This window comes from Erithacus rubecula, assembly GCF_903797595.1.
Source record: "Erithacus rubecula genome assembly, chromosome: 23".
Lineage (NCBI taxonomy): Eukaryota > Metazoa > Chordata > Aves > Passeriformes > Muscicapidae > Erithacus > Erithacus rubecula.
In genome coordinates, this window is record NC_136675.1 from 2,515,891 (window position 1) to 2,536,506 (window position 20,616).

The following is a 20,616-nucleotide window of genomic DNA, read 5'->3' on the forward strand; positions in this document are numbered from 1 at the left end:
GGAGCCTCAGCAGGCTTGTCCCAGCTGGCAGCAGCCCTGTTGCACAAGCTGCTCTCCTGCACTTGCTGCAGAGGCTGGGGCCCACTGAGCACTGAGACAGCTCCCAGGTGGTGATTAATTGCATGACACCTATTGTAATTATAAATTCCAGGTCACTCATCATGCTGGAAAGCTGAAGGGGTTCAGCCATCAGGGTGGAGTCAGGGCAGACATCCCTGTCAAGGTGTTCCAATGAACACTCAACACACGAGGAATGTCTCCAAGGGGTTGTTTAAACACACTCTGCACTTTGCTTTTCTTGCCTTTTGGGCACAAAAATGTGGGATCAGGCAGGCACATGGGGCTGGCTGTAATTGTCATTCACTTTATTAAAAACCCCTTTCTTGACTGCAAATATTCCCTTTTCCATCCACAGAGAAAGGGTGAAACATGCTCATCTTCCCAGGTGGTGAGGAAAGAGGCAGGAGTTGGGACCCTTTGGAGCCCTGACATTTTCAAAATTCCTCAGCAGATTTCTTGATGTTGGAGAGCTGCAATTTTTTTTTAGTGTTTCTCTTTTCAAGAACTCCCAGAGCAGGGTGGAAAGGTGATATCAGGAGCACATTTATTGTGGTTTTAAAGGAACTGAAAAGCCAGACCAGGTCTGTGACAGTCACCAGCAGAAGGCAGTGCCATAAGAGGGCAGGTTTGGCTGCCCCTGAAGGGTTTTTCCAGGTTTAATGGAAAAGGAGAGCTCTGCATGAAGCTGAATGTGCTGATCACACATCCACACATTCCCAACATTCCCAGTTTATCCAGTGCCTCCCTGGATTTCATTCAGCCTCGTGTCCCACAGGCACATCTTGCCTCTCCCCACTTGTATCTGACTCAAATCCTGCTCACTTTGTGTGAATTTAATGAATTTGTGTACCAGGGCAGGATCACCTCAGATGTACAGACAACTCAGGACATTTCACAGGGCTCACTGACATTCACTTTGTTTTCTCCCTCTGAGACTCCTCAGATCACACCTCTCTGGAGTTCCCTGCCTGACAGACATCCCAGGGCATCCCATCAGTGCCAGAATCCCAGGAACACCAAACATGCCCTGGTCAGTGGCTTCTGAGAGCCCCAGTCAAAGGGCAAAGCCCTGCAGAAAGGGATCAGGATCTGCTTCCATTCCTGCCATTCCACCTTGCTGTCCCACAGCCACTGGCAGTCACTGGAATTCAAATTATTGGGCAGGAAAGTGTCACCAGGTCCTTCAGGACAGCACCTCTGGCTTTGTCTCTTCTGCCTGAAGAGCAGAACTGGATAATCCATCCCTGGAGAGCAGAACTGGATAATCCAGACCTGCAGAAGGGAATTGAATAATCCATCCCTGGAGAGCAGAACTGGATAATCCAGACCTGCAGAAGGGAATTGAATAATCCATCCCTGGAGAGCAGAACTGGATAATCCATCCCTGCAGAAGGGAAATGGTTAATTCATCCCTGCAGAACAGAAGTGGATAATGCATCCCTGGAGAGGAGCACTGGATAATGCATCCCAAGAGAAGGGAATTGAATAATCCATCCCTGGAAACAGAACTGGATAATCCATCCCTGGATGTGAGAACTGGATCATCCATCCCTGGAGAGGAGCACTGGATAATCCATCCCTGGATATCAGAAGTGGATAATCCATCTATGGGAACAGAATTGGATAATCCATCTCTAGATATCAGAACTGGGTAATCCCTGCAGAGCAGAACTGGATAATCCATCTCTGGATATCAGAAATGGATAATCTATCCCTGGAGAGCAGATCTGGATAATCCAAACCTGCAGAAGGGAATTGAATAATCCATTCCTGGAGAGCAGAATTGGATAATGCAACCCAGTTCTGTTACTTCCTGATTATCCAGGAGAAATGGATAATCCAACCCTGCAGAAGGGAACTGGAAAATCCATCCCTGGGAACAGAACTGGATAATCCATCCCTGGATATCAGAAGTGGATAATCCATCTCTGAATATCAGAAGTGGATAATACATCCCTGAATATCAGAATTGGATAATCCATCCCTGGATATCAGAAGTGGGATAATCCATCCCTGGATATCAGAATTGGATAGTCCATCTCTGAATATCAGAAGTGGATAATCCATCTCTGAATATCGAATTGGATAATCCATACCTGAATATCAGAATTGGATAATCCATCCCTGAATATCAGAAGTGGATAATCCATCCCTGAGGCCAGGCTGCCTCTGCCCACTTCTGAGAGGGATCCTGGGCTTCTCTGGGAGCCTCAGGATGGAGAAAACACATGAAGATCCCCCCTGTGACCATGGAAAACAGCCCTTGGGGGTGTGTTCAGACACCCCAAACACAGAGCAGGACAAATCTGTTATCAGCAAACCACGCACAAATTCATGGCTTGGTGTTTCTCTTTCAGGGTGCATTTCAGGACTGTCTGGGACTCACTGAGATCCCTTTTGCTGATGAAATCCCACATCCAGCTCCAGCAAGAAGAGTCACCTCCCTTGGGAGAGCACAGAGGGGCAGTCCAGGGCTGGGGTGGCTGCAGGGAAACCAGCTGGGACTTTGTAGAGCAAATCTTGGAGAGGTGAGTCTGGATTTTCAGTAGCAGCCCAAGAACAAAGCCACCCCAAACCCTGAGGGCTGCCCAGTGCCTCCATGGCACCAGTCCCCATCAAGAGAAAGGAGCCAAAAGGGAATTCAAGAGCTGCCTCAGGGGAGGCCTGGATGCTGCAAATGAACTTCAGGGTATTCTCCACAGAGCTGACTTTCAGCCAAAATAGGAGAAATTGGGATCTGCAGGATGCCTTAGTATTGTTCATGTAGTTTCTTAGCCTTAAAAATAATAAATTAAAAATTGTTGAAAAAATTGTTGAAATTATTGAAAAAATTTTAAATTCTCCAACCACCACTGTTTGTGCAGGACTCTGTCCTGAGCCCCTGTCCATCCTCAGCACCTTTGGAATCCCATGGGCAACGCTCCAGCTTCACTCTGTGTCAGCTCAAAGCCCCACAGAGCTGAGGAAACTCTGCCCCTCTGCCTTCCAAGTATCCAGACCATGGTGCTCACCCTTTTCCACCGTGTGAAAATCTCCTCCAGCATCCCTGCACCTCACTGAGCTCCTCCCCATCAGCAGAAAGCTGGGATTTATTACAGCTGATGGCTGAGCTGGGGAGGGCAGGGGGGGCAGCAAAAATCCCAAAGGAAGCCTCACTTGACAATGTCTCTTTCCTACACTTCCTCACAGCGTCTCCATGGGGGATGACCAACAGTGGAAAAATGTTGCTCATGTCCCGGGACAAGAATTATGATTATTTGCTGGGCTGCCATCCACCACGGGGAATTCTGGCTGGTGACATCACCCCCATTGTTCCTGCTGGTGCCAAGAGCACACTGGGATCCTGAGTGCTCAATGGTTAAAGGCCTTTCCTGTTTGCTCACTCCTTGTTTCCAAACAGTGCCGCTCGTGAGGGCTGCACGGGATGTCTCCTGTCTTGGGCTGTTTTGTCCCTTTCGTCATGTCTGCCTGGAACTCCTCGCAGTGACATGAACAATGTACTCCCGCAGGCAGAAACAAAAGGGAAAAAATAACTGCAGGAGGCAAAGCCCATCTCTGGCGTTGAGGACCCCGTGCACGCCTTTGTTCCTGCTCTGGGAGCTGTGTTTGTGCAGCAGGCACGGCCCTCCTCCAGCACTGTTGTTTTTCTTTGTGATTTTAGCGTGGTGCTAGTGCCAGGAGGCTTGGCCTTGGGGAGCTGGCTCCTGATCCTTATCAGGGGAACAGCAGGGACAGTGGCAGGAGCTGTGCAGGTTTTCCGTGCTCTGGTCAAGGAGAACCAGTGTGGGCTGATCCCCCAGGCCACAGCGTGAGGGAATGGGATATCTGTGGGTTTGGGGCATTAAAATATGAGATCTCAAGGTGTTGGAGGGTGCCCAGAGATGGTGAAGGGTCAGGAGGAGCAGCTTTGGGCAGTCAGTGTGAGCAGAGCACACTGAGGGCAGAGCTCAGGGAGCTGCAGCTCCAATCTCTGCTCCCTGGGACAGGGACAGACCCAGGGCAGGGCTGGAGCTGGGCCAGGGCAGCTCAGGCTGAGCTCAGGGAAAGGTTCTTCCCTCCCCCAGAGGTGCTGGCACTGCCCAGGCTCCCCAGGGAATGGGCACTGCCAGAGCTCCAGGGATGGGCAGGGGGATTGCTGGGGGCAGGGCAGGTTTGGATTTGGGATTGATCATCCTGGTGGGTCCCTTCAGCTCAGGGTGTCCTGTGGTTGTGTCACTGTGTCCTGCTGTCCCTGCTGTGCTGGCAGTGCTCAAGCCCAGCTCCCACAGCTCTGCTGTTCACTGTGAGCCTGGCTCCCAGCTCAGAGCCCAGCTCAGCCCCTCTCCCTGCCCTGCACCCTGAGCTGTGGCACTGTCCCAGAGCTCTCAGCTGCCCCATCTCCTGTGCCCAGCCCTGCCCTGGCACCCTGCAGCCTCTGGGGCCCTGCATCGTGGGGCAGGGCTGCAGCAGCAGCTCCTGGGGCCACTCAGCACTGGCTGAGTTTTATCCCCTTGGACTCCAGACACAATTCATCCTTGAAGGTTTTCCTGTCCTTTAAATCAAACATTTTTCTAGTGGGTTGGACTGGATGATCCTGGTGGGTCCCTTGAGCTCAGGAGATTCTGTGGTTCAGCCTAAACCAAGCAGGTGCTCCTGGAACTACCACAGCCACCAGAATAATCACTGAGCCATGGGATCACTGAGGTTGGAAAAGAACTCCAAGGTGTCATTGAGTCCCTGTGGGGATGTGTTTGGTGCTTCACCTTCTGTCTGGGCATTCTCCCTCACCAGCCCTAAAGGCAAAACCACTTTTTAAAGTATTGTTTTTCCACTTAGCTCTGGACAAATCTCTCAGAGCTGGGTCAGTTCAAAGCCAGCTCAGTGCCAACCCCACCTCATCTTTGCAGGGTTCCAACATCCCTGCAAGAAACTGTGGCATTCATCCCTAGCTCCACATCCTTTGGGATGTTTGAAGCTCTGTTGCCAAACATCCCAAGGTGTGCTGCTCAGCACAGGAGAGCTTTTCCTGGAGAATAAAAGGAACCCAGGCTCTCATTCTGCAGGATGATCACGAGGGTGTAACATTTGCTCCATTTTCAGTCTGGGGGCATTTTTGGGACATGAAGACACCAATTGAGATATCTTTGGGTGAAAGGCTTGTTTCGTGAAGATGCTTTTGCACCTGGCATGGCAGAGAGCAGCAGACATCTGGGCACTTCCAGCCACACACAGATTGCAGCCAGGTACGTGGAGCTTCGGGTGCTCCTTGGAAATGTGAGCTGGGTGGCAGAGCCCCGGCCACAAAAGGTGGAGGAAATTCCTTGAACCCAGATGCCCAAATCCTGGGGTTAGCTCGAGATTGTTGTTCCCTGCCTGGGGCACGAGGTGACAGGGCTGATCCCTTCAGCAAACCAACCCCGCGGAGCGGCAGCGCCTCGCCGGCAGCACCCTCGAAAGAGAGCGCCCTTTTTTGTATAAATGATGTCATTGGCTCGCCAGCCTCCCCTCGGGGTGAGCAAACACGGCTGCGTTGCCTTCCCCACGTCCAGGGGATCGTCTTTCAGCCCGCAGTGACCAGGGTGAGGAGCGCAGGAACGGGAGCCAAGGCAGATTTATTGTATCACTGGGCTGGCATCTGGAATGTCACACACAACTCTGACATAACTCTGAAACTTGGCACAGCTGGAACATGGGCAGTACCAGGTATTGCTGCTTTTGTGTTTCCCTGTTTTCTTTAGAATAATTGTTGCATTGGTACAGAGGTTAAACGCTACCCTCTGTTTGCTTTGTTTTATGAGCTCTGGCTTGATTTTCTTATAAATTTATCACTTGCACTCTTCCTGATTTTCTCTGCCTGACACATCCTCTACTCTGTTATATTCATGGCATGCCCGTACATACATTTTTCATCTGCTCTGGCCCTCTGTAAATCTCTGTGCTCTCCTGTGCAGTTTCTTTGCTCCCACGGCTTTTTCCCTGCACACACTCACCGTGTGCATTTTGCATGAGCACAGAGAGGAATTCCCACTGCTGCTTGCACCAAAGAAATGTCAAATCCTCCAGACGTTGCCTGCAGGACTGCAGTCATCACCTGTTTTACTTCCATGAGCTGCTGTGAGCAGCAGCCCTGCCTCAGGAGCCGTTTTTCCTCACTATCCCTCCCTGCACTTTTCCTTATTTCCTTTTCCTTCCTGCACGCACGTGTTCCTGTGCATGAGACCTCACTGTGACTGTAATTGCCACCACCTTGCATCTGCCCATGACAACAGGGCCATAAAAAAGCAGAACTGCTCATAGTAAACAAATAAAATACACTCCCTTTCCCAAGAAGCTTTTGAGAATCTCTTGCAAAAGACCAACACGGTGATTTTGCTTTTCTAAACGCCTCGCAGGATTTGCCCAAAATTTGCCAAGCCTGGAGCTGCCACTCCAAGCTGGATCGGTGGTCCCAAGGAATTCAGGGTGCCTGGAAATTGTGATCCATCCCTGGCATGGTCAAGACCCACCACTTCCCCGGAGGAATTTCCTGCTCCTGCCTGACACACCACGGGCAAGGTGGAGGGCTTTGACTCCTCCTCGAGCATGCCAGGAGGTGACTGTGCTTCACATGATTCGCATCCCGAAAATGTGTAGATAATGTCAAACGCACCACATGAATGCTGAAGCGAAATTAGACAGTGCTCGGGCAGATTTATGGCAAGAAATTTTAATTGCTCAACGTAGCAAAAGTCTTAAAGTTGATTTAAAGGAAAAAATAGAGGGGAGAGAGAAAGCGGAGACTGTCATTGCACGAGCTGAGCAGCAATTTCAAGTGAGTTTATCAATTTACATTTTTATTCAAATCAACTAAGTCAAATTAAGACATTTCAAGTGAAAACTTGACTTTGATCTTGAATTCTGTGAATACCTGAATTCAGTCTGCAGTTTAAAGCATCCCTCGGGGCCGGGGGAGGTGCGGGGGGCTCCCAGGGGGACACTGCCTGCAGACCCCCCCCCCGTGCCCGCTGCCTTCCCCCGCATCCCAACCCACGGGACCCCGCGGGGCTCCCTCCGCACCCCGGTCCCGGATACTTTCCCCGCTCGGCGGCACCTTGTCCCGGAGCTCCCCGAGCAGAGGAGCCCGCGGAGTCCCGGGGGAGGAGCGGGGGGTCCGCGCCGCCCCAGCCAGCCCGGCGTTCCCCGGGGGCGGAGCGATGACGCGCCGGGCCGGGGCTATAAAGCACCTGCCGGGCTCCTGCCGGCTCCAGACACAGCGCGGCTGCTCCGGGGAAAGAGCCGGGACGGGAGGAGAAGGAGCAAAAAAGCCCGGAGAAGCCCCAGAGCCAGCAGCGCGGAGCCGCGGTCATGGGCAGCCACCCCGGCGTGCTGCTGGCGCTCGCCCTGTGCGCACTGCTGGAAGCCGGTGAGCCCCGGGCTGCAGCGGGGCTCGGTGTCCCCGGGGGTGCCCGCACGGGAGGGGGGACCCCCTGCGCCCCCTCGGCGCGGGGAGGGGGCCGGGGGTGCCCGGGGTGTGCGCGCAGGCTGCGGGCCGTGCGGGACCCTCGCTCCGGGCGGCCTCCGGGGAGCCGCAGCCTCATCGGGGACATCCTGCGACCCTCGGAGGGGACACACGGACGGGCCGCTCATCCCCCGCTCCCTTCTTGTGCTGCTGCAGGTCTGGGCCAGCCCCCGGCCGAATCGCACCTGGCCGCGCCGCCGAGGAGCAAGCGATGTTCCTGCAACAGCTGGCTGGATAAGGAATGCATCTACTTCTGTCACCTGGACATCATCTGGGTCAACACACCTGGGTGAGCAGGAGCGCGGTGCTCGGGCTGCTCCGCTGGTGGGCAGGGGCTGTACCTGCTCTGCAGGAGGCTGGAAAAGGGCTCTGCTGATGGGCAGGGGCTGTACCCGCTGTGCAGGAGGCTGGAAAAGGGCTCTGCTGATGGGCAGGGGCTGTACCCGCTGTGCAGGAGGCTGGAAAAGGGCTCTGCTGATGGGCAGGGGCTGTACCCGCTGTGCAGGAGGCTGGAAAAGGGCTCTGCTGATGGGCAGGGGCTGTACCTGCTACTGGAAGGTGGGAAAGGGCTCTGCTATGGGCAGGGGCTGTACCTGCTACTGGAAGGTGGGAAAGGGCTCTGCTATGGGCAGGGGCTGTACCTGTGCTGCAGGTAGCTGGGAGAGGGCCCCGCTGATGGGCAGGGGCTGTACCTGTGCTGCAGGTAGCTGGGAAAGGGCCCCGCTGATGGGCAGGGGCTGTACCTGTGCTGCAGGTACCTGGGAAAGGGCCCCGCTGATGGGCAGGGGCTGTACCTGTGCTGCAGGTACCTGGGAAAGGGCCCCGCTCTCCGCGGCTCTGGCAGCACCTGCTCCAAGGTGCGCGCTCAGCCCAGAAGGGGACAGACTGTGCCGCGGCTGCTGCTCAGGTGTTTGTCCAAGCCCCGGGGCTCGGGCTGAAAGCACAGGCTGCTGCTTCCTCCCGGGCTCGGCTTTTCCTGAGGTTTGCACCTCTGCAAGCCCGGAGCAGCACCGGGATGTTGTGGCTGCAAGTCGGGAAAGTTCCTCTCCGCGCTCGCACGCTGTAACCTGGCTGCCGCCTGCCAGCGTTGTTAATGAGGCGGTGGTGGGCTGGCACTGCGGCCGCGCCTGCCAAGCCCTGCCCTCAGGAATGCCGGAGCAGCTTTCCCTGCGCTTTCAGACCAATGGCCATCGCACTGGAGCGCAGCACACGCGCTCAGGTGTGGTTATAATCGCGCTCGCTGACATGCATTTACAACTCGCTGCTTGCTCGGGGAATAGTTGCAGTCCCTGCCTGCCAATCCTGCAGCCTCTGGGAGAAGAGATTGCCATCAGAGATGGAGCGGGAGGGAGCTCGCAGCTCTGGGGGCAGGCTGTGAGCACCAGAACCTGCTCTGGCCCCGAGACATCGCGGGTTGTGCCTTGTCCTGTGTGTTAAAGCTGCAGGGAAGGAGAGCGCTGACACCTCAGCTGTGGCTGGGCCACCCTTGGGGGCCGCCAGCTCGCCCAGCCCAGGTGGCAACCCTTGCACGGGCACCTGAGCTGCGGCAAGGAGACAAAACTCCCCTTCCCAGCCAGCTCTCCCGGCAAGGAGGGCTGGGGAAACAGGAGGTGGGAGAGGAGCTCAGACCTATCAGAGACCTTTTCACCTTATGTCTTATAGATGGGTCTTTTATTATGCTGGCACTGGCTTGGCTTCCTTCCAGCACCCTGTTATAAACCTGTTGGCCAATAAAACGCTGGTGGCATAGCTGGATTCCTTTGTTTTTCCCAGGCACACCGCTCCCTACGGCTTGGGCAGCCCGCCAAGGCGGCGCAAGAGGTCGGCGGGCAGGTGCGAGTGCTCGCACTCCAGGGACAGCATCTGTGCCACCTTCTGCCAGGGCCGGCCTGGGTAAGAGCTGGGCACGTCCTGGGGGTGCCAGGGTGAGGGACGGGGGGCTCAGGAGCTGCTGTGCCGTGGGGACGGCTCCTTGCCTGCAGCTGGGATTTGGTGGCTTTTTTCTCCCCTCCCTGGAGCCCCGGCAGTGTCACTGGGTGGTTTGGGTGTACAAGGGTCCTTTCGGCAGCTGAGAGGCAGCAATGTCACCTCCATCCCTGCTGCTGCTGCTGCCAGGAGCCTCGGGATGCCCTGGGAGAGCTGGCAGCACCCTGGGAGTGGGGACAAGGGGGGTGTGGAGCTTGGGGACAGCAGTGTCTCTGCTCAGAAGGGAGAGCTGACACCATCCTGGGAGTGGGGACAAATGGGGTGTGGAGCTTTGGGACTCCGGTGTCCCCTCCTCAGAAGCTGAGGAGCTGGCAGCACCCTGGGAGTGGGGACAAGTGGGATGTGGAGCTTTGGGACACCACTGCACGGCTCAGAGGGGAGCAGAGCAGGGCTGCTCCGGGCTCAGTAGCCGAATGTGCTGTGGCCACCTCTGTTCCTGGTGCATGTGGGGTCTCAGTTCAGCTTCAGCAGCGCTGCTGAAGGGAGGTGGAGTGAATTCGCTGTGGATATCTGTCATTAATTCCAGAGCCAGGCAATAGTTACAGTCCCCAGTCATTAAATGTGTGAATAGAGGCGCTCTGGCACGAGGGAATAGCAGTGAAGTAAGCCGTGAATAGCTCCCAAATAGCTGCAATTAACCCTTCAGAGCCGTGCATTCAGCTGTCTGTCACCGGGCCAGGCTCCCCCGAGCTCCCCACAGCCTGGCTCTGGGTGGCTTAGGCTTCTCCTCTTGCTCTTCAGGTACCTCCAGAGTCTGAAGTTCCCCATGAGCTCTGGAGCATCAGCGAGGTCTCTGCAGAATGGTGCCTCGAGGCCTCCCCACCATGGGCTGCTGAGAGCTCTCAGGTGAGCAGGGCACCAAGCCCACTCTGAACATTCCTTGTGAGCACTGGAGAACGTGTGGTTGTGGCCCCAGGCTGCAGTGAGCACTCGGCTGTGACCCTCTGCCACCTGCCTGCCTCCTTTCAGTGAGGAGACCTGGCTGTTCCTGCTCTCTGTGGCACTGGAGGCACATCAGAGGGAGCCAGGGCTGCTTCTGCCCTTCCCAAACCAGAGCAAGGTTTACAAAATGTAATTCTTGATTGGACTGGGGAGTTGCTCTGATGTGGGACAGGCAGATGAGTGATGGACAGAAGAGGGAGGGGGGATGGCGTAGTGCAGGAAGATAATTTATTGGGCAGCAACTTTGGATCAGAGGACAGAGCTTTTCTAACCCCACATCAGGGAACTGTGGGAGAAACTGTCAGGATTGTTGTGGGTTTAAACCTTCAAAACAGCTGAGCTATAAAGTGCTATAAAGTTGTTTTTTGTAAAGGCACATAAGTCTCAAAAGCAAAGAGTTACAAAAATATAGACTGAAATTGTCAATGAAAGGTGGTGAATCTGTGTGAAAATCTTCAGTGCAACGTGCTGCATTTTGATCCCCACTTTTCACATATTCCAACAACTCCAGGAGTGTAATTGAGCTAAAGGGAGGTGGCAAATTAATGAATTGATGGCAATTAAATCGGAGGCAATGGGGACACTTTCTGAAAGGCAGATTTGGGGAAGCAGCACTTTGGGTCATCCTTGAATCCCCTTCCACCTCATTGGGCTTGATGGAGCTCGGCTGTGGCTTAATGCACAGAAATTGCTGCTCTTCCTTCCCCCATCCCCTGCCTCCCAGAAGTTGTGCTGAGGGGTTGATGAATGTCATACTGTGGGGTACTGCTCAGGGTGCAGGTGGGCTGGAGAGTGACCACGGTGTCCCCTGTGTCCCCAGGGAGCTCAGGGTGCCCGGCCCCCGCCAGCCGCGCTCCCGCAGGGATGCACAGCCACCAGCTCTGCCCTGGCAAAGAAACATCTGGAGGAAGAAGAGATAGGAGACAGGTGCACACCAAGTTCACCAGAAGAATTTGGAGTCCTGTGGGTGCCACCAGCTCTGCTGTCGGTTTTAGAGCTGAAGGGAAGGCCGTGAGTGGAACGATGGAAGTGGAAGTCTCAGTGTTCCTGCTGCGTGAACCAGCACTTGAGGGACTGCTGAAAAGGGAAAAACTCTCTCTCCACACAGTCAGAGGAGCGTCCTGGAGCTGAATTGTGCCTTTCTGGATCAGGCAAGGGTCGTGCTGGAGCAGCAGCAGCTGGACTCTGCCCCCCAGCCCTCGGCAGGGCTCAGCCCACTGTGGTGGGTGAATCACAGCCTGGGCTCTGGGCAGTGCTGGGCTGGGCAGCACTGAGCCCCTCGCTGGCCTGGCTGCTCTGCCTCGAGCTGGCTGAGCCAGCCTGGCCACACTCAGAGGGTTTGGCTGCTCACTGCTCAGGGATGAGCTGCCTCCAGCCCAAACCCACCTTTGCACTATTTTCTCTCATCTGTCAGTGCCTATGAGCGAGGCTCCCGTGGTGGAACAGCTCCCAGCTTTATGAAAAGTTTTTCATCTCAGCAGGAGCCAGCTGAGCAGGCAGGGGCAATCACTGGGGTGGATTCCCACTGAGGCTCTGGCTGTAGCTGAGGTGCAAGATCAGTTACCCAGGGATGGTACCAAAACCAGCTGTGGGGCTGGGTTTGTGCAGGAGCCCCCATAGGCAGGGGAGGGTGAGAGCCCTGCTCTGGACCAGTGACCCCATCTCATCTCCCTGGACCAACCCTTAGTGAGGACTTCCAGCTCCTGAATAATCCACCTTCCTCCCAGCTCTGCCTGGAGGGAAGGGCTGGAGCAGAGAGGGCACACAAAGCCTGGCTTAGGTCAGCTCTGAGTCAGGGTCTGGACAGTAAGTGACCACTCAGGTCACAGTGGGAAGGGAAACCTGGGTGGGGAGTGCATCAGGTGAGGGGCAGCCAGGTAGGAATGGTGTGGAGGGAAGGACTGGTCAGAACACAGGGTGGAACTGGATCATCTTTGAGGTCCCTTCCAACCCAACCCCCTGTGATTCTGCACAGCCCTGTCTGAGCTTTAAATCTGTCTGGGTCAGGTTTAAACCCAGATCTGCTGGCCTAGAGGAGAGAGGGGAAAAATTTGGGAAAAACACTGAGCCCAGGGTGGGCCTAGAACCCAAGCTTGAAGCAAAGGGCTCCAGAGCTGTCACAAATGCACTTTTGTTTGCTGGGCAGGCTGAGCTGAGCCCAGGGCTGTCCCTGAGCAGGGCAGGGGCTGCTCTCCACTCCTGGGTCCCTCTGCTGCCCATGCCAGGATGGCACAGGAGCTTTGGAAAGGCTGCTTGAAGTTGGTGGTGGACCAAAATCTGTGGCTGTTGCAAGTATAGTCCCAATGGACAAGAAAAATAATTCCTTGATTTTGCTTTAAGCCCTGGAAAGGGGAAAAATGAGACCAATTGATTGTGTTGTGAATGAAAGAGCAGATTAATCATTTGGTCCCCAAAGCTGCAGAGAATCTGTTTTTATCTTTGACCTTCTGAAGGTTGGAGTCACTCTAAAAAACCAAAAGAAGAAAATCCTGAAAGGGTTTGTTCCAGAGGAAATTTTGCACATGGTTTAATGTGAGTAATTTAAAAATAAAGCTACTGCTGTCAAGTACTCTGTCAGTCTCATGTGTGTGTAATGTCCCATCCTTAAGTGACTCATTGCACACCTGCCATATGTAGCATCCTGAAATCTGTATATTTATTTAAATCTATTGATTTTTTTTTAGACAGTAATTTTTCAAGATATAATTTGTAATAAATAATGACAACAGTCAATGGTACTTTCCTTCCTTATTTGGTGGCTGGTGGTGGGTGAAGGGAAAAGAATCCAGATTGCCAAAAGAAATGGGAAAGGGAGGCTGAGAATGGTCCTGGGCACATTTCTTCAGAGTGAACCCATCTAGAATCCATCTGGCTGATTTAAACATTCCTTAACTTCAACACCTCCTTCCTTCCTGGATTTCTCTGGGAACAGGGGTGGGAAGTTATGCCCAGGTGCTTGTGGATGTGATGTTTGCCCATCTTTGACTCCAACCCCTCCCCAGCCCTGTGACTGTGGGGTCAGCAGGGCAGGGACAGAGCATTTTATTATTAATTATTATTATTATTGTTCAAAAGCCATAATTTAAAGGGTGATGTGAAGATGCTGAAGGCTCAGGAGGGGTCCCAGCCTTTCCTATTCCCTGATTTTCCTGGCTGAGCTGTCTCTCCCATGGCCAAATCTCTACCCCAGGGCTTGGTGTGAAAATCAGTGGCAGATGTTTCTTTGACAATAAATCATTGCCCCTGGGACTTTAATGTAAAGGTACCATAAAAAGAACCTGGAATTACAGGTTAAAAAGGGAAAAGTACCTTGAAACACTGCAAATTTCCTGTCTAACATGTGCAATATCCATGGTGAAATTCTCCCCTCTTCTGCTGAACAGAACTCCAGAACTGCCTGGAATTGTGCCTGTTTTGGTTCAATTCCAGATTTGTCCTGCTGGGGCTCATTGCAGTGGTGGGAATGAGGGAAATGAAGGTTTCATGCATTTCTGAGGAAAGATTTCTCCACTCTCTGCAATGTCCACTGAACCAGCCCTGGGTTTTTATTTGTCTTCCTGAAGTCCCAAAGGAACCTTGGTTAGACCTTGGTCTCAGAGGGAAAATATCCCTGTTTGAGATGCTCAGAGGGTCCTGGCACCAGGACAGCACCACATTTTGGGAGGTGGGATCACAGGAGATGCTCTCCATCTCTTTCAGTGTCTGCTCTTGAAGCACAGAGGGAAAATCTGAAATAATCATTGTGGGAGGGGGAATAGTTTTTGGGGCCTTAAGATCAATTAATGGAGGAAATCTTGCCATAGGAATAATGGGAAATATTCAAGTGGGGAAACTTTGGGCTCAGCAGTGAGAAGCAGAGAAAGGATCCCTGAAAAGTGCCCTGATCCCAAAGCTCAGCAGAACTCCTTGCTGGGATGTCCTGCAAGGTCCCTCAGTGCCACCAAGGTCTGAGGGACAAGCTGAGCCTGGCAGGAGCCCTGCTGGGGCCTGGAGTGATGCCAGCTTTGGGCACAGCTTTAATTACCAGCCCCAATTAGGAAACACCCAAGGGAAGAAGATGCTTAAGAGGATCTTAATTAGGGTGAAAATGGATAAGAGAGGACTCAGCTTATTGTTGAGGTTATTGAATTGGCTGATAAAGATTAGCTGAAGGAGGTGTGTTTTATAAATTCTCAAAGGTAACAGGAACGAGCAGAATAATGAAACTTCATTTAGATGGAAAATCCAGGAAATCAGGCAACTTCCAAAGGCAGTGTAACTATATAATGAGTGTGATGGGCATCTTTATAAGATCCACCTTTTGTCCTATTGACAATACCCATCAAAATGGATATCTTATATTGTGTCTTACATGAAACTCTCCCATTTTTCAGGAATTCTGAAAAAAGCCCTTCCCTAATGTCCCACAGGGAGCAAACTTCCCTCCTGCACCATGGGCCAGTCCTGTCCTCAGCAGGATGGACAGCATTTTTTTGACAGGACTTTGTTCCCTTTTAATGTTTGAACTGCTTGGGAGAAGATGTGGTGCCATAAAACAGGAGCTGAAAGGAGCAGCCAGACCTGGGGATGAGACTGACAGGCCACCAGCACCAGGGAGATTTGTGCATTTTTTTTTTTTTACAAAAATGGCTTTTGGTGATTTTGGCTTCTCATCTCAGGTGGGCAGGGAGGGGGGAGGAGCTGGAGGAGAAAACTGAAATGGTCCCGGTCAGATGAAAGGTTCACACAGTCACAAATTGCATTAATTAGCTGTGCTAGGCTAATGAGCTCCAGGTAAGCACATCCTGGACCCCACAGGAGAAACTCTCTGTGCTGGGGACAGGGAGGGAGGTGCCACTGGCTCAGGAATTGTCATTCCTGTCATTCCTAGGTGCCTCTGGAGCACCATGGAAGCACAGCCTGGAGAACAGGGCATGAGCACCTTGCTGAGCATCTTTCCCTGAGAATTCAGGAAAAACACCTCAAGGGGGTGTTCCAAGGGGGAGAATGACAGAGCTGAGCTGAGAGACTTTGCCAGAACATGGGATATCTTCTTGCCTGTGGTGGGGCTGTTCTGGCAGCAGCCACAGTTCAGAGAGTCCCCAACAGAGGATGGAAAATCCAGCTGGGAGTTGTGAGAGTCCCCAAGAGAGGATGGAAAATCCAGCTGGGGGTTGTGAGAACCCAAACAGAGGCTGGAAAATCCAACTGGGAGTTGTGAGAGTCCAAACAGAGGCTGGGAAATCCTCTCCCATGTCTCTCTAAAGCCAGGGATGTCCCCTTGGTACATTCTGACCCCATTTTCTGCAGTGTGTGGCACCCAGTAACTCACCTTGAGGACTTTTTAATTTTTCATCCATGGAAATCTCCACACCTTCATTCCAGCAGTGAGATTTTAACAGCTCAGAGAAGATCTGGGGTGGGGAATGAGCCTCTCCCCAGGGATTTGGTGGCCAATCCGAGGTGCTGCTCTGTGACTTTGTTGTTAAAAGGGAATAATTCTCCCTCCAGCTCCGTTGCAAGGGGAGGAGGAGGGAGCACACAAGGAGCAATTAAGAAAAATGTCTTTGACCTTCAGCAACTTAATCAGTTGCCAGTGTTCTTCCTAATAGTGTGCTAATGGTTAAGTTCTTCTGGCTGCCATAAAAAGTGCTATAACTGGAGGCTACAATAAAGTGCTGATCAACCCATCAAGTGAGTCAATCCAAAAGTAATATCTGTCTTTGTAATGACTGCAATAAAAGCCATGCCAAAGCCAGGAGATGACGTGAATAAGAATGCTGCTTAATTATGCTGGGCTGCTCTGCTGGGTGCTGGTGCCACACTTCCAACCTGCTCCTGGGTGACATTGCCACCCCTGCCTGAGAAAGCCACACTTGATATTTGTGCTCCAAGGATGGTCCTGAGGGGTTTGGACAGATCTCCATCCAAGATAAATGGAGTTTTAGTGCAGAAAATGGTGTTGGATTTGGTGTTGGGGCTGTTCATCCTGACAAAATGACATCAATCTCTTTGTGAGAGGTGGGGGCTGGGAAAAGGGTTTATAAATTTTAGTTATCCTGGTGTTAAAGACAGCAGGGTGAAGGCTCCCTGTGCTAAAAAGGGATTGGTGACAGGAAGCAGAAAGAGGGGAAAGCCAGGATCAATCAGGGATACCCTTCCAGGCACTGGGGTGGATCTGAGGGCTGGCAGAGTTTGAACCCCATCCCCGAGTGTTTGCCATGGAAAGCAGTGCCCAACACCCTTCAAAGGTCACTCACAGGTGGAGGAGCAGAGGGGCTGGAGGATCTTTCCCTGCCTGATGCCTTGTCCTGGTTTTCCTGGGAGCTGGGGGCTCTGGGGACCCCCAGCATGGAGCAAAACCCCCTCCAGAAGCCAGGTCCTGTCTGTGCTGCTCTCTGCAAAGGTGAAAACAGAGGAAACCACCCTAGAATCTGGAATGTCCCAGGAGGGGAATTGTCCTGCTGTGCTCGGGGGAGCTGGATGGAGCACAAAGGGAGGGCGAGCAGCACCTGCTGCTCCCCTGGAAGGATGGCTGCTCCTTCCTCCCAAACATCCCTGTGTGCTCTGGCAGCACAAAGCACACCGAGGAGCAGGAACCCAGTGTGGAGCTGGTGGCAAACACACCACAGCCTTTCAAGGAACAGAGCAGATTCCTCCCCCAGCAGCAGGGAAAACAGGATGCAGGCCACATTCCTGCTCACATAGACAAGCTCTGCACAGCAGCACAAACACATTGCTCAGCTCCAATTAAACCCCAGCTTTATATCACCTTGCTGCTGATAAGGCTCTGATTAATGGAAGAATTGTCTTTTTTTTTTTCCCAATAAAGTCCCTGGTGTTAATTGTTTTTTCCCTCTCGCATTTCTTGTTTCAAAGGCGCTTTCGAGGAGGGCTGCTGATTGTGCTGGAAGTTGTGTGGGAACACTTAGTCTCTTCCTGGTTTTGTTTTTTGGGGCTAAGTGCTGCCACTGAGAGCAGCAGGTCCAACAGACAAATCAGCGCAGTGAAATCCTGCCCCGGTGCCTCCAGATAAACAAGTGCAGATTCATGTGTTTGTCATGACACAGAAGGTGCCAGAACAATGATTTGGTGACTTTTGCCAGGGTTGTTTCCTCTGCAGAGCCAATTCCCTGGCGGAGCCTCAGGTGCATAGCAACAGCTCAGCAAAACAAAAACCAACCACAGTGAGGATTCAGGAAAACATTATCCCTGTCTGAGGGGTGGGGCTGAGCTTTCCACCACGGCTGGGATCAGCCACAGCAGCCTGGGCTGGCTACTGAACACCAGGACCAGGAGCCAAGCTCCTGGGAGGAGCTGGGGATGGATGGATGATGGATGGATGGATGGATGGATGATGGATGGATGGATGGATGATGGATGGATGATGGATGATGGATGGATGGATGGATGGATGGATGGATGGATGGATGGATGGATGATGGATGGATGATGGATGGATGGATGGATGGATGGATGGATGGATGGATGGATGGATGGATGATGGATGGATGGATGATGGATGGATGATGGATGGATGGATGGATGGATGGATGGATGGATGGATGGATGGATGGATAATGGATGATTGATGGATGGGTGATGGATGGATGGATGGATGGATGGATGGATGGATGGATGGATGGATAATGGATGATGGATGGATGGATAGATGGATGGATGGATGGGTGATGGATGATGGATGGATGGATGGATGGATGGATGAAGGATGGATGGATGATGGATGGATGGATGGATGGATGATGGATGGATGATGGATGGATGGATGGATGATGGATGGATGATGGATGGATGATGGATGGATGAATGATGGATGGATGACGGATGGATGATGGATGATGGATGGATGGATGGATGGATGATGGATGGATGATGGATGGATGATGGATGGATGATGGATGATGGATGGATGGATGGATGGATGGATGGATGACGGATGGATGATGGATGATGGATGGATGGATGATGGATGGATGGATGGATGGATGGATGGATGGATGGATGGATGGATGGATGGATGGATGGATGAATGGATGGATGTCACCAGCAGTTGCTGCTCCACGCCCCTAGGTGATGTGCACTGTGTCACACGAGGGCACAGTGCTGGAATCTCCCAGCAAAAATGTTTTTTTTTCAGCCATCCAGGAGCCTCTTGTCTCTGCCCTCCTGGGTGATGGCAGCTGGGAATGGCTCCAGGGCCTGATAAAGCAAGAGGAGATTGTGAACAGGGAAGGGACCAGCCAGTCTGGGCCAGGGGACACAGGTGTCTGAGTCAGTAGGGGAAATGCTCAGCATTTCAGGAGGTTCTCCTGCTCTCTGGGCTGGTCTCACCTGCAGGAACTCTCAGCTCTCTGTGCCCTCATCTCCTGTGTGGTGCCTGTGTGCCAGTCCCCACCAGCACATCTGCTCCAGCTGTGCAGTGCTGTCCCACCCCCTGCTCCCTGTCTGTGCTGTGGGATGCCTGAGTGCCTTCCCTCAGTCAGAGGAGCCTTGTTCTTTCCTCTTCCATTCCCACATTTGAAGCTTTCCACACTTTGCACATCTCCACCCCACTGCTGTACTCTGCTGCTCCACTTTTCCTTCCCCTTCCTTTATCTCTCTACATTTTTGTTGTTATGACTGCACTGATTGATTCCATTTTCTTCCTTTCACATTTTCCTCTCCACTATTCCTTGCACTTTCCACAGCAGGTGAGTTTTTAGCTTTAAGTTAACAAAAAAATAAGACAACAGGAAAGAAAAGGGATGGGGTAGAGAGGTCAAGAGAGGAGATGTGGAGCAGGGAAAGAGAAAGCAGCAGCCGGAAAGGGCATCCCAACATCAACTCACTCTTTGGGGTGGGCAGTGAAATGAGTTGGCCTCATTTATATTAAATATTTATATTAAATACATTACATTTGCATTACTAAAGGCACCCATCCACAGGCAGAGCCCATCCCCAGCCCAGTGGGAAAGAGCAGCTCATGTCTCACTGCTCAGGGGGGTTCTCCAGGGCACAGGGCCTGGCTCCAAGCTCTTTTCTGAGCTTTTTTTGACCTCTTGTTGTTTTTGTGGTGGTTTCCCAGGCTCCAATGGGATAAACCAGCTGGAAATGACCTCAGGGGCTACTCTGAGGAAGAGCCAGAGGGCAGGAGTGCCCTGAGAAGCCAGGGGAAGGTGACACCAATTCTGTCCCAGCTCTGGGTGCTGTGCTGGGCACGGGACCCTCTCACACCACAGACACAGCCTCTGGAGATTTGGGCTGCTCAGGAACTTGGCCAAAGTCTCCTTGAGGTGCAGATTTATGGCAAGTGTTGGGTCCAGCAGTGAAAGGAGCTGTGACAGGCAACAGGGAGAATTCTCCAGCCTGAACTGAACCAAGTGTCAAAACCAGCTGGGTCCTTCCTACCTCACAGTGTCACAGCAAAGGAAGGGGAGAATAGAAGAGACATTTTGGGCATGATGGAGATCCCTGGGCAGAGGGGTTGGTGTTCTGTGGGAATGACAGAACAGGCAGATGTCCCTTGGGGATTTGCTCCTTCTCAGCCTGTTATATGATGTGTGAAGCTTCAGGTGAAAGGTGCTGACCAAACACAGAGCTCCCACATGTGTCCTAAATCTAGAGAGAAATTATCCCCTTCTGTTGCCATGGGGATGTGCCAGCTCTTGGCCAGGGTAGGGAAAGGGGCTCAGCAGTGCCTCCCACCCCCCTGCCCTGGGGTTTATGGGCACATTCTGTGTGTGCCATTGTCTTGGGTTGCAATGCAGGATGTGTCCAGCAATGTGAATTCTGTCCCCATCTGCTGACCCGGGTGGGGCAGTGCCCCTGATCTCCTGACACACATTATCTGCTAATGGGCCATCTTTAAACCAGCTGGGCAATCATCTTTATCTTCCCACAGCCCATCCTCCCTCCAGGAGATATCTCCTGTTCATGGCCACTGAGTCCCAGTGCATGACTGATAAAATTCCATCATCCCACTGGGAGATGTTCCAGCCAGGGCAGGAGCCAAGCCTTTCCTACCCAAAAAAACCTGAGATTTTGGACACCAAGGCACCTTCTTTCCACTGGATTCCAGAGGAAAGCCAGACCTTTCCACATCATCCCTGGAGCTTCAGAGGAAACTGCACCTTCTCCAGGAGCACTGCTCCAGCTGAACCACATCTGCCCCT

At 52.7% G+C, this 20,616-nt stretch overlaps 1 protein-coding gene across 3 annotated transcripts in view; it reads left to right on the forward strand.

Annotated features, from left to right (window-relative positions):
* Positions 1-13,198, forward strand: part of EDN2 (endothelin 2) — a 156,136-nt gene extending 142,938 nt beyond the window's left edge. Inside the window, exons 2-6 of one of the 3 annotated variants that reach the window (XM_079325841.1) lie at positions 7,338-7,441; positions 7,694-7,826; positions 9,311-9,430; positions 10,265-10,369; positions 11,295-13,198. In XM_079325841.1, coding sequence (XP_079181967.1) covers positions 7,384-7,441; positions 7,694-7,826; positions 9,311-9,430; positions 10,265-10,369; positions 11,295-11,385 — 507 coding nt within the window. In that variant the 5' untranslated portion in view covers positions 7,338-7,383 and the 3' untranslated portion in view covers positions 11,386-13,198. Of the gene's footprint in view, positions 1-7,278; positions 7,442-7,693; positions 7,827-9,310; positions 9,431-10,264; positions 10,370-11,294 lie in introns of those variants that run through there. The other 2 variants (XM_079325840.1, XM_079325842.1) reach the window with 2 other exon arrangements.
* Positions 13,199-20,616: the final 7,418 nt, after the last annotated feature.